This window comes from Canis lupus, chromosome 18 (genome assembly GCF_011100685.1).
Source record: "Canis lupus familiaris isolate Mischka breed German Shepherd chromosome 18, alternate assembly UU_Cfam_GSD_1.0, whole genome shotgun sequence".
NCBI classification, from domain to species: Eukaryota; Metazoa; Chordata; class Mammalia; order Carnivora; family Canidae; genus Canis; species Canis lupus.
This window is the reverse complement of record NC_049239.1, coordinates 38,507,435-38,521,658: the sequence shown is the minus strand read 5'-3', so window position 1 is coordinate 38,521,658 and position 14,224 is coordinate 38,507,435. Positions and strand designations below refer to the sequence as shown.

Genomic DNA, 14,224 nt, shown 5'->3' with positions numbered 1-14,224 from the left:
TACCTAGAAAACCTTCAAATTATCCTGAAAATCTATGAATTCGGCCTGAGATTTAAAGAGAGACCAGCTGGAATGCAACAGTGAGAAGAGTTCGCGCTTCTATCAAGGTAGGAAGACGGGGAAAAAGAAGTAAAGAAACAAAGGCCTCCAAGGGGGAGGGGGCCCGCGAGGAGCCGGGCTGAGGCCGGGGCGAGTGTCCCCAGGACAGGAGAGCCCCGTCCCGGAGACGCAGGAGCTGCACCGACCTTCCCGGGGGAAAGGGGCTCGCGGGGAGTTGGAGCAGGACCCAGGAGGGCGGGGATGCCCTCGGGCTCCCTGGGACAGTAACAGCAACTCCGCGCCCAGGAGAGTGCGCCGAGCTCCCCAAGGGCTGCAGCGCGCACGGCGGGACCCGGAGCAGCTCGGGGGGCTCGGGCGGCGGCTCCGCGGAGGGGGCTGCGCGGCCCCGGGAGCAGCTCGGCCGGGCTCGGGCAGAGGAAGAGGCTCCGTGCGGAGGGGGCTGCGCGGTTCCAGGAGCAGCTCGGAGGGGCTAGGGCGGCGGCTCCGCGGAGGGGGCTGCGCGGCCCGGGAGCGCGAATCCAACAGCGCAGGACCCGGAGCACAGGGCGCTGGGACACAGCCCAGGATCCGGCCTCCCCCGGGACAGGCAGAGACCGGGAGGGCCCAGGACAGCAAGGACGCTCCTGCCCCGAGCTGAGCAGATCAGCGGCCCCGCCCGGAGCCTCCAGGCCCTGCAGACGGAGTTCCTGCCGGAGCTGAATCCAGGTTTCCAGAGCTGCCCCGCCACTGGGGCTGTTCCTCCTGCGGCCTCACGGGGTAAACAACCCCCACTGAGCCCTGCACCAGGCAGGGGCACAGCAGCTCCCCCAACTGCTAACACCTGAAAATCAGCACAACAGGCCCCTCCCCCAGAAGACCCGCTAGACGGACAATTTCCAGGAGAACCAAGGGACTTAAAGAACACAGAATCAGAAGATACTCCCCTGTGGTTCTTTTTTTTTTTTTTTTTTTGTTTTTTTGTTTTTTTTTTTTGTTTTTTTGTTTTTTTGCTTTGTTTTGTTTTGCTTTTTGATTTGTTTCCTTCCCCCACCCCCCCCTTTTTTTTCTCCTTTCTTTTTCTCTTTTTCTTCTTTTTTTTCTTTCGTTTTTTTTTCTCTTCCCTTTTTTTTCTATTTCTCTTTTCTTTCCTTCTTTCTCTCCTCTCTTTTTCTCTTTTTCCCAATACAACTTGCTTTTGGCCACTCTGCACTGAGCAAAATGACTAGAAGGAAAACCTCACCTCGAAAGAAAGAATCAGAAACAGTCCTCTCTCCCACAGAGTTACAAAATCTGGATTACAATTCAATGTCAGAAAGCCAATTCAGAAGCAGTATTATACAGCTACTGGTGGCTCTAGAAAAAAGCATAAAGGACTCAAGAGACTTCATGACTGCAGAATTTAGAGCTAATCAGGCAGAAATTAAAAATCAATTGAATGAGATGCAATCCAAACTAGAAGTCCTAACGACGAGGGTTAACGAGGTGGAAGAACGAGTGAGTGACCTAGAAGACAAGTTGATAGCAAAGAGGGAAACTGAGGAAAAAAGAGACAAACAATTAAAAGACCATGAGGATAGATTAAGGGAAATAAACGACAGCCTGAGAAAGAAAAACCTACGTTTAATTGGGGTTCCCGAGGGCGCCGAAAGGGACATAGGGCCAGAATATGTATTTGAACAAATTCTAGCTGAAAACTTTCCTAATCTGGGAAGGGAAACAGGCATTCAGATCCAGGAAATAGAGAGATCCCCCCCTAAAATCAATAAAAACCGTTCAACACCTCGACATTTAATTGTGAAGCTTGCAAATTCCAAAGATAAGGAGAAGATCCTTAAAGCAGCAAGAGACAAGAAATCCCTGACTTTTATGGGGAGGAGTATTAGGGTAACAGCAGACCTCTCCACAGAGACCTGGCAGGCCAGAAAGGGCTGGCAGGATATATTCAGGGTCCTAAATGAGAAGAACATGCAACCAAGAATACTTTATCCAGCAAGGCTCTCATTCAAAATGGAAGGAGAGATAAAGAGCTTCCAAGACAGGCAGCAACTAAAAGAATATGTGACCTCCAAACCAGCTCTGCAAGAAATTTTAAGGGGGACTCCTAAAATTCCCCTTTAAGAAGAAATTCAGTGGAACAGTCCACAAAAACAAAGACTGAATAGATATCATGATGACACTAAACTCATATCTCTCAACAGTAACTCTGAATGTGAACGGGCTTAATGACCCCATCAAAAGGCGCAGGGTTTCAGACTGGATAAAAAAGCAGGACCCATCTATTTGCTGTCTACAAGACACTCATTTTAGACAGAAGGACACCTACAGCCTGAAAATAAAAGGTTGGAGAACCATTTACCATTCGAATGGTCCTCAAAAGAAAGCAGGGGTAGCCATCCTTATATCAGATAAACTAAAATTTACCCCAAAGACTGTAGTGAGAGATGAAGAGGGACACTATATCATACTTAAAGGATCTATTCAACAAGAGGACTTAACAATCCTCAATATATATGCTCCGAATGTGGGAGCTGCCAAATATATAAATCAATTATTAACCAAAGTGAAGAAATACTTAGACAATAATACACTTATACTTGGTGACTTCAATCTAGCTCTTTCTATACTCGATAGGTCTTCTAAGCACAACATCTCCAAAGAAACAAGAGCTTTAAATGATACACTGGACCAGATGGATTTCACAGATATCTACAGAACTTTACATCCAAACTCAACTGAATACACATTCTTCTCAAGCGCACATGGAACTTTCTCCAGAATAGACCACATATTGGGACACAAATCGGGTCTGAACCGATACCAAAAGATTGGGATTGTCCCCTGCATATTCTCGGACCATAATGCCTTGAAATTAGAACTAAATCACAACAAGAAGTTTGGAAGGACCTCAAACACGTGGAGGTTAAGGACCATCCTGCTAAAAGATAAAAGGGTCAACCAGGAAATTAAGGAAGAATTAAAAAGATTCATGGAAACTAATGAGAATGAAGATACAACCGTTCAAAATCTTTGGGATGCAGCAAAAGCAGTCCTAAGGGGGAAATACATCGCAATACAAGCATCCATTCAAAAACTGGAAAGAACTCAAATACAAAAGCTAACCTTACACATAAAGGAGCTAGAGAAAAAACAGCAAATAGATCCTACACCCAAGAGAAGAAGGGAGTTAATAAAGATTCGAGCAGAACTCAACGAAATCGAGACCAGAAGAACTGTGGAACAGATCAACAGAACCAGGAGTTGGTTCTTTGAAAGAATTAATAAGATAGATAAACCATTAGCCAGCCTTATTAAAAAGAAGAGAGAGAAGACTCAAATTAATAAAATCATGAATGAGAAAGGAGAGATCACTACCAACACCAAGGAAATACAAACGATTTTAAAAACATATTATGAACAGCTATACGCCAATAAATTAGGCAATCTAGAAGAAATGGACGCATTCCTGGAAAGCCACAAACTACCAAAACTGGAACAGGAAGAAATAGAAAACCTGAACAGGCCAATAACCAGGGAGGAAATTGAAGCAGTCATCAAAAACCTCCCAAGACACAAGAGTCCAGGGCCAGATGGCTTCCCAGGAGAATTTTATCAAACGTTTAAAGAAGAAATCATACCTATTCTCCTAAAGCTGTTTGGAAAGTTAGAAAGAGATGGAGTACTTCCAAATTCGTTCTATGAAGCCAGCATCACCTTAATTCCAAAGCCAGACAAAGACCCCACCAAAAAGGAGAATTACAGACCAATATCCCTGATGAACATGGATGCAAAAATTCTCAACAAGATACTGGCCAATAGGATCCAACAGTACATTAAGAAAATTATTCACCATGACCAAGTAGGATTTATCCCTGGGACACAAGGCTGGTTCAACACCCGTAAAACAATCAATGTGATTCATCATATCAGCAAGAGAAAAACCAAGAACCATATGATCCTCTCATTGGATGCAGAGAAAGCATTTGACAAAATACAGCATCCATTCCTGATCAAAACTCTTCAGAGTGTAGGGATAGAGGGAACATTCCTCGACATCTTAAAAGCCATCTATGAAAAGCCCACAGCAAATATCATTCTCAATGGGGAAGCACTAGGAGCCTTTCCCCTAAGATCAGGAACAAGACAGGGATGTCCACTCTCACCACTGCTGTTCAACATAGTACTGGAAGTCCTAGCCTCGGCAATCAGACAACAAAAAGACATTAAAGGCATTCAAATTGGCAAAGAAGAAGTCAAACTCTCCCTCTTCGCCGATGACATGATACTCTACATAGAAAACCCAGAAGTCTCCACCCCAAGATTGCTAGAACTCATACAGCATTTCGGTAGCGTGGCAGGATAGAAAATCAATGCCCAGAAGTCAGTGGCATTTCTATACACTAACAATGAGACTGAAGAAAGAGAAATTAAGGAGTCAATCCCATTTACAATTGCACCCAAAAGCATAAGATACCTAGGAATAAACCTAACCAAAGATGTAAAGGATCTATACCCTCAAAACTATAGAACACTTCTGAAAGAAATTGAGGAAGACACAAAGAGATGGAAAAATATTCCATGCTCATGGATTGGCAGAATTAATATTGTGAAAATGTCAATGTTACCCAGGGCAATATACACGTTTAATGCAATCCCTATCAAAATACCATGGACTTTCTTCAGAGAGTTAGAACAAATTATTTTAAGATTTGTGTGGAATCAGAAAAGACCCCGAATAGCCAGGGGAATTTTAAAAAAAGAAAACCATATCTGGGGGCATCACAATGCCAGATTTCAGGTTGTACTACAAAGCTGTGGTCATCAAGACAGTGTGGTACTGGCACAAAAACAGACACATAGATCAGTGGAACAGAATAGAGAATCCAGAAGTGGACCCTGAACTTTATGGGCAACTAATATTCGATAAAGGAGGAAAGACTATCCATTGGAAGAAAGACAGTCTCTTCAATAAATGGTGCTGGGAAAATTGGACATCCACATGCAGAAGAATGAAACTAGACCACTCTCTTTCACCATACACCAAGATAAACTCAAAATGGATGAAAGATCTAAATGTGAGACAAGATTCCATCAAAATCCTAGAGAAGAACACAGGCAACACCCTTTTTGAACTCGGCCATAGTAACTTCTTGCAAGATACATCCACGAAGGCAAAAGAAACAAAAGCAAAAATGAACTATTGGGACTTCATCAAGATAAGAAGCTTTTGCACAGCAAAGGATACAGTCAACAAAACTCAAAGACAACCTACAGAATGGGAGAAGATATTTGCAAATGACATATCAGATAAAGGGCTAGTTTCCAAGATCTATAAAGAACTTATTAAACTCAACACCAAAGAAACAAACAATCCAATCATGAAATGGGCAAAAGACATGAACAGAAATCTCACAGAGGAAGACATAGACATGGCCAACATGCATATGAGAAAATGTTCTGCCTCACTTGCCATCAGGGAAATACAAATCAAAACTACAATGAGATACCACCTCACACCAGTGAGAATGGGGAAAATTAACAAGGCAGGAAACAACAAATGTTGGAGAGGATGCGGAGAAAAGGGAACCCTCTTACACTGTTGGTGGGAATGTGAACTGGTGCAGCCACTCTGGAAAACTGTGTGGAGGTTCCTCAAAGAGTTAAAAATAGACCTGCCCTACGACCCAGCAATTGCACTGTTGGGGATTTACCCCAAAGATACAAATGCAATGAAACGCCGGGACACCTGCACCCCGATGTTTATAGCAGCAATGGCCACGATAGCCAAACTGTGGAAGGAGCCTCGGTGTCCAACAAAAGATGAATGGATAAAGAAGATGTGGTTTATGTATACAATGGAATATTACTCAGCTATTAGAAATGACAAATACCCACCATTTGCTTCAACGTGGATGGAACTGGAGGGTATTATGCTGAGTGAAGTAAGTCAGTTGGAGAAGGACAAACATTATATGTTCTCATTCATTTGGGGAATATAAATAATAGTGAAAGGGAAAATAAGGGAAGGGAGAAGAAATGTGTGGGAAATATCAGAAAGGGAGACAGAACGTAAAGACTGCTAACTCTGGGAAACGAACTAGGGGTGGTAGAAGGGGAGGAGGGCGGGGTTGGGAGTGAATGGGTGACGGGCACTGGGTGTTATTCTGTATGTTAGTAAATTGAACACCAATAAAAAATAAATTAAAAAAAAATAAAAGATTTTATTTATTTATTTATTTATTTATTTATTTATTTATTTATATCTATTTATTTGAGACAGAGAGCGTGAGCAAGGGGAGGGATAGAGGGAGAGGGAGAAGCAGACTTCCTGCTGAGCAGGGAGCCCAATGCAGGACTCAATCCCAGGACCCTGAGGTCATGACATGAACCAAAGGTAGATGCTTAACTGAGCCACCCAGGTGCCCCCAAAATAAATAATTTTAAGTGTATTTTAATAAGTGAAAGATTCAGACCCAAATCAGAGGGTAAAAGAATCAGACCACATGTTATATAATTCTGTGCATATGATATTCTGGAGAAGGAAAACCTATAAGGATAAATGATAGTTCAGTTTATCCAGGGGTTAGAGAAGAGTAAGTTGTTGTCCACAAAGAGACAGATAGGGGAGTTTTTAGAGGGATAGAATTATCCTGCATGGTATTGGGATGGCAGATACATGAACGTATGGATTTGTCAAGCCCTATACAATTATACATCACTTCAAGCGAACTTTACAAGTTAAAAAAAAAAAAAATCAACTGGAAGGTGAGAGGGCTGTGGACCAGAATGCAAACTATTACAAAATAAGGCACAGGAAGGGGGAGGAAAAAATAGTTGATATAATGTGTTGATTGGAAGTTATCAACTTCACAGGCTAAAAATAGAAGGAACATTCCAGAAATATTGTACTCTAGTTGGTAAATTGTTGCCCACGGGGGCACTAGTTAACAATTTTGAATGGCTTTACATATATTCTAGAGTTGAAAAAAAAAACTGGAATTGGTCAGAGAAGTAAGCAGAAAGGCTGAAATAAAAGGGCTTATATTAAAGACATCCCTATGAAGTCATGTTTCTCACTCTCTCTTCTCTCTCTTGATATATATTATAGATACAAAAACTGTAGATTTGATAGATTTGTTTGTATACACAGGAGCATACACACACACACACACACATATGTGATAACTATCTGCCTAGACGGCCTAGAAGTGACTCCCCAGTAGCAACAAGAACACCCAGTCCTCAGATCTTTTTTCCTAATTATAATTCTCTAATTAAAAGAAATAGTACAAATCACTGATTTTAGGGCTGAGATAGGAAAAATACAAGCCGAGCCTAGAGCAACTGATCCTTACAGAAAGAAAGAAAAAAAAAAACAACAAAGCAAAACAAAACCAAAAACATAAAGAGAAGGATTGAGACATGTCCGAAGGAAACAGATCACATGGAAGATGCCCTCCATGGCCATGATGGAGCAAGATGAGTAATAAAACAAATAAGAGTATGTAATTATTACCAGAGTGTAGAACAAAGATGCATGAACTCATGCCTATGAAAACCAACAAAGAAACAAAGTAAAAGAAAAGAGACTTTGTTTTAGAAGAATTCTAAATGATATATTTAGGACCCCCTCTCCCCAGAGTGGAGTCTATTACTCAGCCACTTTGAGTGTGGACTGGACATTGTTACCAAGTTACGAAGAATGGAGTATACAACACGGAAAACAAATAACTTTACAGTGAATACAGCAGCAAAAATATCTTGGTGGAATGATCAAGGTTAACATCCTCAGTGATAAGTCACATTGGTAACATACATGCCCTGATAGGACATGGCAAGAAAGACATTTCTTATTCTTGCTCAAAATCTGTAACTCCTGTCTAATCATGAGGAAAAAAAAAAAACAAGGGCAAATTGAAAAACATTAGACAAAATACCTGACCAGTATTTCTCAAAGCTATTATGGTAATGAAAAGCAAATAAAGACTGAGAAATTGTCATAGACTACAGAGCATAAGGACTCCATTCAGTGTTGTATCCTGGCTTGGAACTTTTAGGAGGAAAAGGACATTAATTGAAAAATAATAAAATCTGAAAAAATATTTGAAGTTTAGATAATAGTAATGTAGCAATAGTAATGAGTAACCAAGTTTCTAGGTTTTGACAGATGTATCACAATAAACTAGAATGATACTTTTTTCTTTTTTATTAAGAGATTTTATTTATTTACTTGAGAGAAAGAGAGAGCAAGTACACAGAAGGAGAGGGAGAAGCAGACTCTCTGCTGAGCAGAGAGCCTGACATGGGGCTCGATTCCAGAACTCTGAGATAATGAGGGAGCTTTCTGAGCATTGGCAATAGCAAATATAAAGGCCCTGAGGTAGGAGGGAGCTGAGATTTTCCAGAAACACCAGGGAATTCAGTGGGAGTGAAGTGGAGGGAAGGAGAACGGTGGCAGGACATGATGTCGCTCATCTGAAACTGAAGTGTCCCTGCCTGAGGTCACTAGCCATCTCATAGAATTTCCAGAGGGAAAAATAGATAACACGACCATTACTTAGGGCATTTATCTTATACAGTTGAAGAGTTGGTAGTCCTCCATAGAAAAATTGACAAATTGCTTTATTATCAATCGATCCCCTTTTCTGGTTCTCTGACCTTCTTGCTTTTGAAAGTTATCATGTGACCCTACTTTTTCTACCAAACGACTTGCTGAGGACAAATATTTACTCCTTTAGGATATTATAGCTCTGAAAAAATAGAGGCTAACAAAATCTACCTTTATTTATTTCTTTATTTTTCAATGGTTTAATTATACTAGGCTCCCTTCCAAATATTCTTTTATTTTATTTATTTATTTAATTTTTAAAAAGTTTAAAAAAATTTTATTTATTTATATATTCATGAGAGACACACACACAGAGGCAGAGACATAAGCAGAGAGAGAAGCAGGCTTTATGCAGGGATCCCGATGTGGGACTCGATCTCGGGATTCCAGGATCACACCCTGGGCTGAAGGCAGACACTCAACCGCTGAGCCACCCATGTGTCCCAAAATATTCTTTTTTAAAATTTAAATTCAATTAGCCAACATATAGTACATCATTAGTTTCAGAAGCAGTTTTCAATAATTCATCAGTTGCATATAACACCCAGTGCTCATCACATCACATGCCCCCTCCTTAATGTCCGTCACTGTTCCCCCCTCCCCCCACTCCTCTCCCCTCCTGCAACCCACAGTTTGTTTCTCAGAATTAGGAGTCTCTCATGGTTTGCCTACCTCTCTGATTTTTCCCCATTCAGTTTCCCCTTCTTCCCTTACGGTCCCTTTCACTATTTCTTATATTCCACATATGAGTGAGACCATATAATGATTGCATTTCTCTGATTGACTCATTTCACTTAGCATAATACTCTCCAGTTCCATCCACACCAGTGTAAATCCTTTCTGATTGCTAAATAATATTCCATTGTATACATACACCACATCTTCTTTATCCATTCATCTGTTGAAGGACATCTTGGCTCTTTCCACAGTTTGGCTATTGTGGACATTGCTGCTATGAACATTGGGGTGCAGGTCTACCTTTATTTAAAAATCCATGTCATGTTCTTCATTTAGATTCTTGGAGTAGTTTTTTAAGTAGAGAAATAAAAAATCCTAGATTTTAACTTATACTCTGATCCACAATTAATTATTTTAACTTTTTATTAAAAGCTAGCCATGTTTCAGCTCCCTCCTTTTTTTTGTACTCATGATATTTATTCATTAGCTGCAATGATATATTTACATTACATATCATGTAACATATAACTATTACTGTTTTACACTTTCACATTTAGAAACTGATTCTTCTTAGTCAAATTCTTCTTTTTATAAATTTATTTTTTATTGGTGTTCAATTAGCCAACATATAGAATAACACCCAGTACTCATCCCGTCAAGTGCCCACCTCAGTGCCCATCACCCAGTCACCCCCACCCCCCCGCCCACCTCCCCTTCCACCACCCCTAGTTCGTTTCCCAGAGTTAGGAGTCTTTCATGTTCTGTCTCCCTTTCTGATATTTCCCACTTATTTTTCTCTTTTCCCCTTTATTCTCTTTCACTATTTTTTATATTCTCCAAATAAATGAGACCATATAATGTTTGTCCTTCTCCGATTGACTTATTTCACTCAGCATAATACCCTCCAGTTCCATCCACGTCGAAGCAAATGGTAGGGTGTCATTTCTAATGGCTGGTTTATGTATACTATGGAATATTCCTCAGCTCCCTCCTTTAACAAATTTCCCACTCTTGTGTGTTTGTGCACACATGGATCCTTGCACGCATTCTTTTCATGGGCTTGAGCCCTGTTTTACATATATGCTTGCATCATCGTGTGGTGGAGAAAATGTGAACAGTATGAATAAATCAATTATAATTAATAAGGTTCATGGTAAGCATGATCATTAAATATTTAAAGTCCTCATGGATATTCTCATCCAGATGTTACACAACTGGACATATTCTTTTTTTTTTAGTAACAGAATTTTGAAGAGGAAAGTATCATGTCAGTAATTTAAATGCACTGTGGGCTGTAAACTGTGAGTTTGTGCATGATGAAAATCTGACAAAGATGAATCTAGGTGACTGTGGATCCTACAGCCCTAAGAGGTGAAGCTTAAAGGCAGTTTAACCTTCTCAACAACTTTATTGAAAGCATTCTTGACGTCTTTGTTCCTCAGGCTATAGACCAGGGGATTCAGCATGGGGATGATCATAGAATAGAACACAGATGCGATTTTGTCTGTGTCCATAGAGTAGCTGGAGGTGGGCTGTATGTACATGAAGTTGAATGACCCATAGAAGATGGACACTGCAGTGAGGTGGGAGACGCAGGTGGATATGGCCTTCAGGTATCCCTCCACTGAGGGCATCTTCAGGATAGTGATAAAAATGAATAAGTAGGAAATCAAGATAATGAGGAGAGCAAAAAATATGTTGAAGACTGCTACAAAGACAAGAACCAGCTCACTGACATGTCTATTAGAGCAAGAGAGAGTCATGACTGCCGGTACATCACAGAAAAAGTGATGGATCACATTGGAATTACAGAAGGAGAGCCTAAAAATGTTCCAAGTATGGATTGAGGTGTTTAGAAATCCACAGAAGTAGCAGCCTATGGATAGCCAAGCACACACCCCTGTTGTCATGGTGGTGGCGTAATGGAGGGGTTTGCACACAGCCACATAGCGGTCATAGGCCATTGAGGTCAAGAGATAATTTTCCACAGTGGCAAAGGCTACAAAAAAGAACATCTGAGCAGCACATGCATTGTAGGAGATGACCTGGTCTCCTCTAAGTAACCCAGCCATGACCTTGGGAGTGACAGCTGTAGAGTAACCAAAGTCCACCAGAGAGAGGTTACTGAGAAAAAAGTACATGGGAGTGTGGAGATGGGAGTCCAAGAGAATCAGCACCATCCATGCCCAGGTTCCCAGCCAGAGTGATGAGGTAAATGAGGGTGAACATGATAAAGAGGGGGATCTGTAGCTCTGGGGCATTGGTTAGTCCCAGTAGGATGAACTCAGTCACTTTTGTGTTGTTCTTCATGAGTATTGTTGGGAATCACAGGATGCCCTGTAGCCACAGGAAATAAAGGAACAGTCATAAACAAATGAGATAGTGATGTGAAACTCATTCAATTTTGTGTTATGTGTGCTTGTGTTGTATATACATACACTATTTCATTATGGCAAGAACTTGTTCTTGCAAGATTCTCCATATCTAAAGTATGGAATAGACAATAAATGTTAAGGCACAAATTATCTGTAGAGTTTGACACTGTTGAAGCTGAAACATCTTCATGGATTATTTTCCAAGTTTTAAGTTTTGTAAATTTGTAAACAGAGGTGTAGAGAATGTAATGTCTTGATTTTGATGAATCATCTAGAATGAATCTATCTGTCAATTCAGTTTTTCTGAACCTAGTACATGCTTATATCTATGGTTCTTATGTGCCAGGAACTGCTCTAGACATATTATATGAATATTCATTTATTACTCTCAACAAATCCATGAGATTGATTACTTGTTATCCCCATTTAATTTATGAAGTACAGAGCTTGAATATTGTATTTTTGAGTTTGCACAATTATTACTGCCAAAGTCAAATTTTGCACCCAGGCAGAGTGATTCCCATGTCCACTGATCTCAATTGAATTTAAATTAAATTGAATTTAACTCAGTTAACAATCATGCTATGTCTCCCATGTCCTGAACTCAGAGTTTGGGGTTTCACAGTGAAGTAACAGAGAGAGATGTGTATAGAACATGCACTGGGATATGGCAGCAGCAGGGTCTCAGACAACCAGCAGAGGCAGTCTGAGGGGTGGGCATCATCTAAAGTAAAGCTTGGGCTCTGGGACCAGGGGCATGTCAGCCCTACCATTCTCTCCTGAAGAGTCATTGGTACTACCTTAACTCCCAGAACCTGTTTTTCTTCATCTACAACATGGAAATAGTAATGAGACCTCACTCAAGGTATTATTAGAAGAAGTAAATGATATATAAAACCAGTAACCAAAATGCCAAATATTTAACACAGCCTGATCAGTGTAAGGTATAATGTCAGTATTAGGATGAGAAAGGTGGCCTCTCTGGTGGTTTCAGAAATGTCAGGGGTGATGTTCAAAGCTTGGTTAGCCTCCATCTTCAGTATGGCTTATAGTGCACACTTGGTCCCCTGGGACCTTCTGTGTCCTCAGTGTTGCTCAATCTGTCTGTCCTCTGCCTGCCTGAGTGGCTGTTCCAGCACCTGCATGTGAGTCATTGTTTGGCTTGATTTCTTTCTGAACACCCATGTTTTAGCTTGGGTTGACAGTGTCCCCACTCCCTTTTTATTTTTAGTTTTTTTAATAAATTAATTTTTTATTGGTGTTCAATTTACCAACATACAGAATAACACCCAGTGCTCATCCAGTCAAGTGTGCCCCTCAGTGCCCGTCACCCACTCATCCCCACCCCCCGCCCTCCTCCCCTTCCACCATCCCTAGTTCATTTCCCAGAGTTAGGAGTCTTTATGTTCTGTCTCCCTTTCTGATATTTCCCACACATTTCTTCTCCCTTCCCTTATATTCCCTTTCACTATTATTTATATTCCCCAAATGAATGAGAACATACACTGTTTGTCCTTCTCCAATTGACTTACTTCACTCAGCTTAATACCCTCCAGTCCCACCCCCTTTTTAAAAATGATTTTCTTTATTTGAGAAAGACAATGTGTATTAGCAAGAGTGAGGGGTAGAGCGAAAGGGAGAAGCAGACTCAGGGCTGGATCCCAGGACCCTGAGACCATGACTTGAGCCAAAGGTAGACACTCAACCCACAGAACCACCCAGGAGCTCCAAAAGTGTCCCCTTTCTTAGACTCATTATTTACCTCTTTATGGTTATCCCATAGTTGAATCACAGGGATCAATGGGTGGAGGTTTCTAGTTTACTGGTATTTTTAGCTTGTAGATCTGTGTTTGGGCCCATTACATGTCTTAATATACTTTATTTGAATGTTATCTTGTATGTAGGAATTTTGTTTTTTTTTTCTTTACATTTGACTTGATAGAGTTTAGAAGGTCATTTGTCACTTGTTAATCATTGGTTTACTGCAGCTCTCCTTAATTCTTTCGACAGATATTGGTTGAGATAAAATTAAGACCTATTTAATCAGAACATAACCTATCCATCTTATTTTTACTAATCTCATTTAGAAGAATGGCATGATAATGTTTCACAATTATCAGTAAACTCCTTGTAGATGGAAGTTTTGATACATATATCCAGCCTCAACTCACTGCTTTAGAAATTTATTTCTGTGCTTAAATAACCTGTAGCAGGTATAGATGCCCTATTGGTTTCACTTGAATTACATTTCTCACTAAGAGTGTAGATAGAATGTAGAAGCTTACCTTGCTACTGGAAAAGGAGCAGTCAATCCTGAAGAGTGAGTTTGGAATCAGAAATTCAGCCATAGGATGATGCAAACATAAAGTGAGAAGCAGTCTCTATCAGACGCTGGTCAAGTAGTTCCAAGATCTCTAAGGTAAATGAGAGGAAGAACACAATATGAAGCCAGGAACCCATGTTCAAGTGTCGAATTCACCATGCATTCTTTGTGTGCCCTTGAAGGAGTCCCTTATATTCTTCTTAT

The 14,224-nt window shown here is 40.6% G+C and overlaps 1 protein-coding gene across 1 annotated transcript; it reads right to left on the bottom strand.

Moving 5' to 3' along the window:
• Nucleotides 1-10,686: 10,686 nt before the first annotated feature.
• On the bottom strand, nucleotides 10,687-11,632 carry OR5B35 (olfactory receptor family 5 subfamily B member 35). The gene is given in 2 exon segments (NM_001388586.1): nucleotides 10,687-11,503; nucleotides 11,505-11,632. Coding segments are annotated over 2 exon segments (945 nt in total).
• Between the last annotated feature and the right edge of the window lie 2,592 nt (nucleotides 11,633-14,224).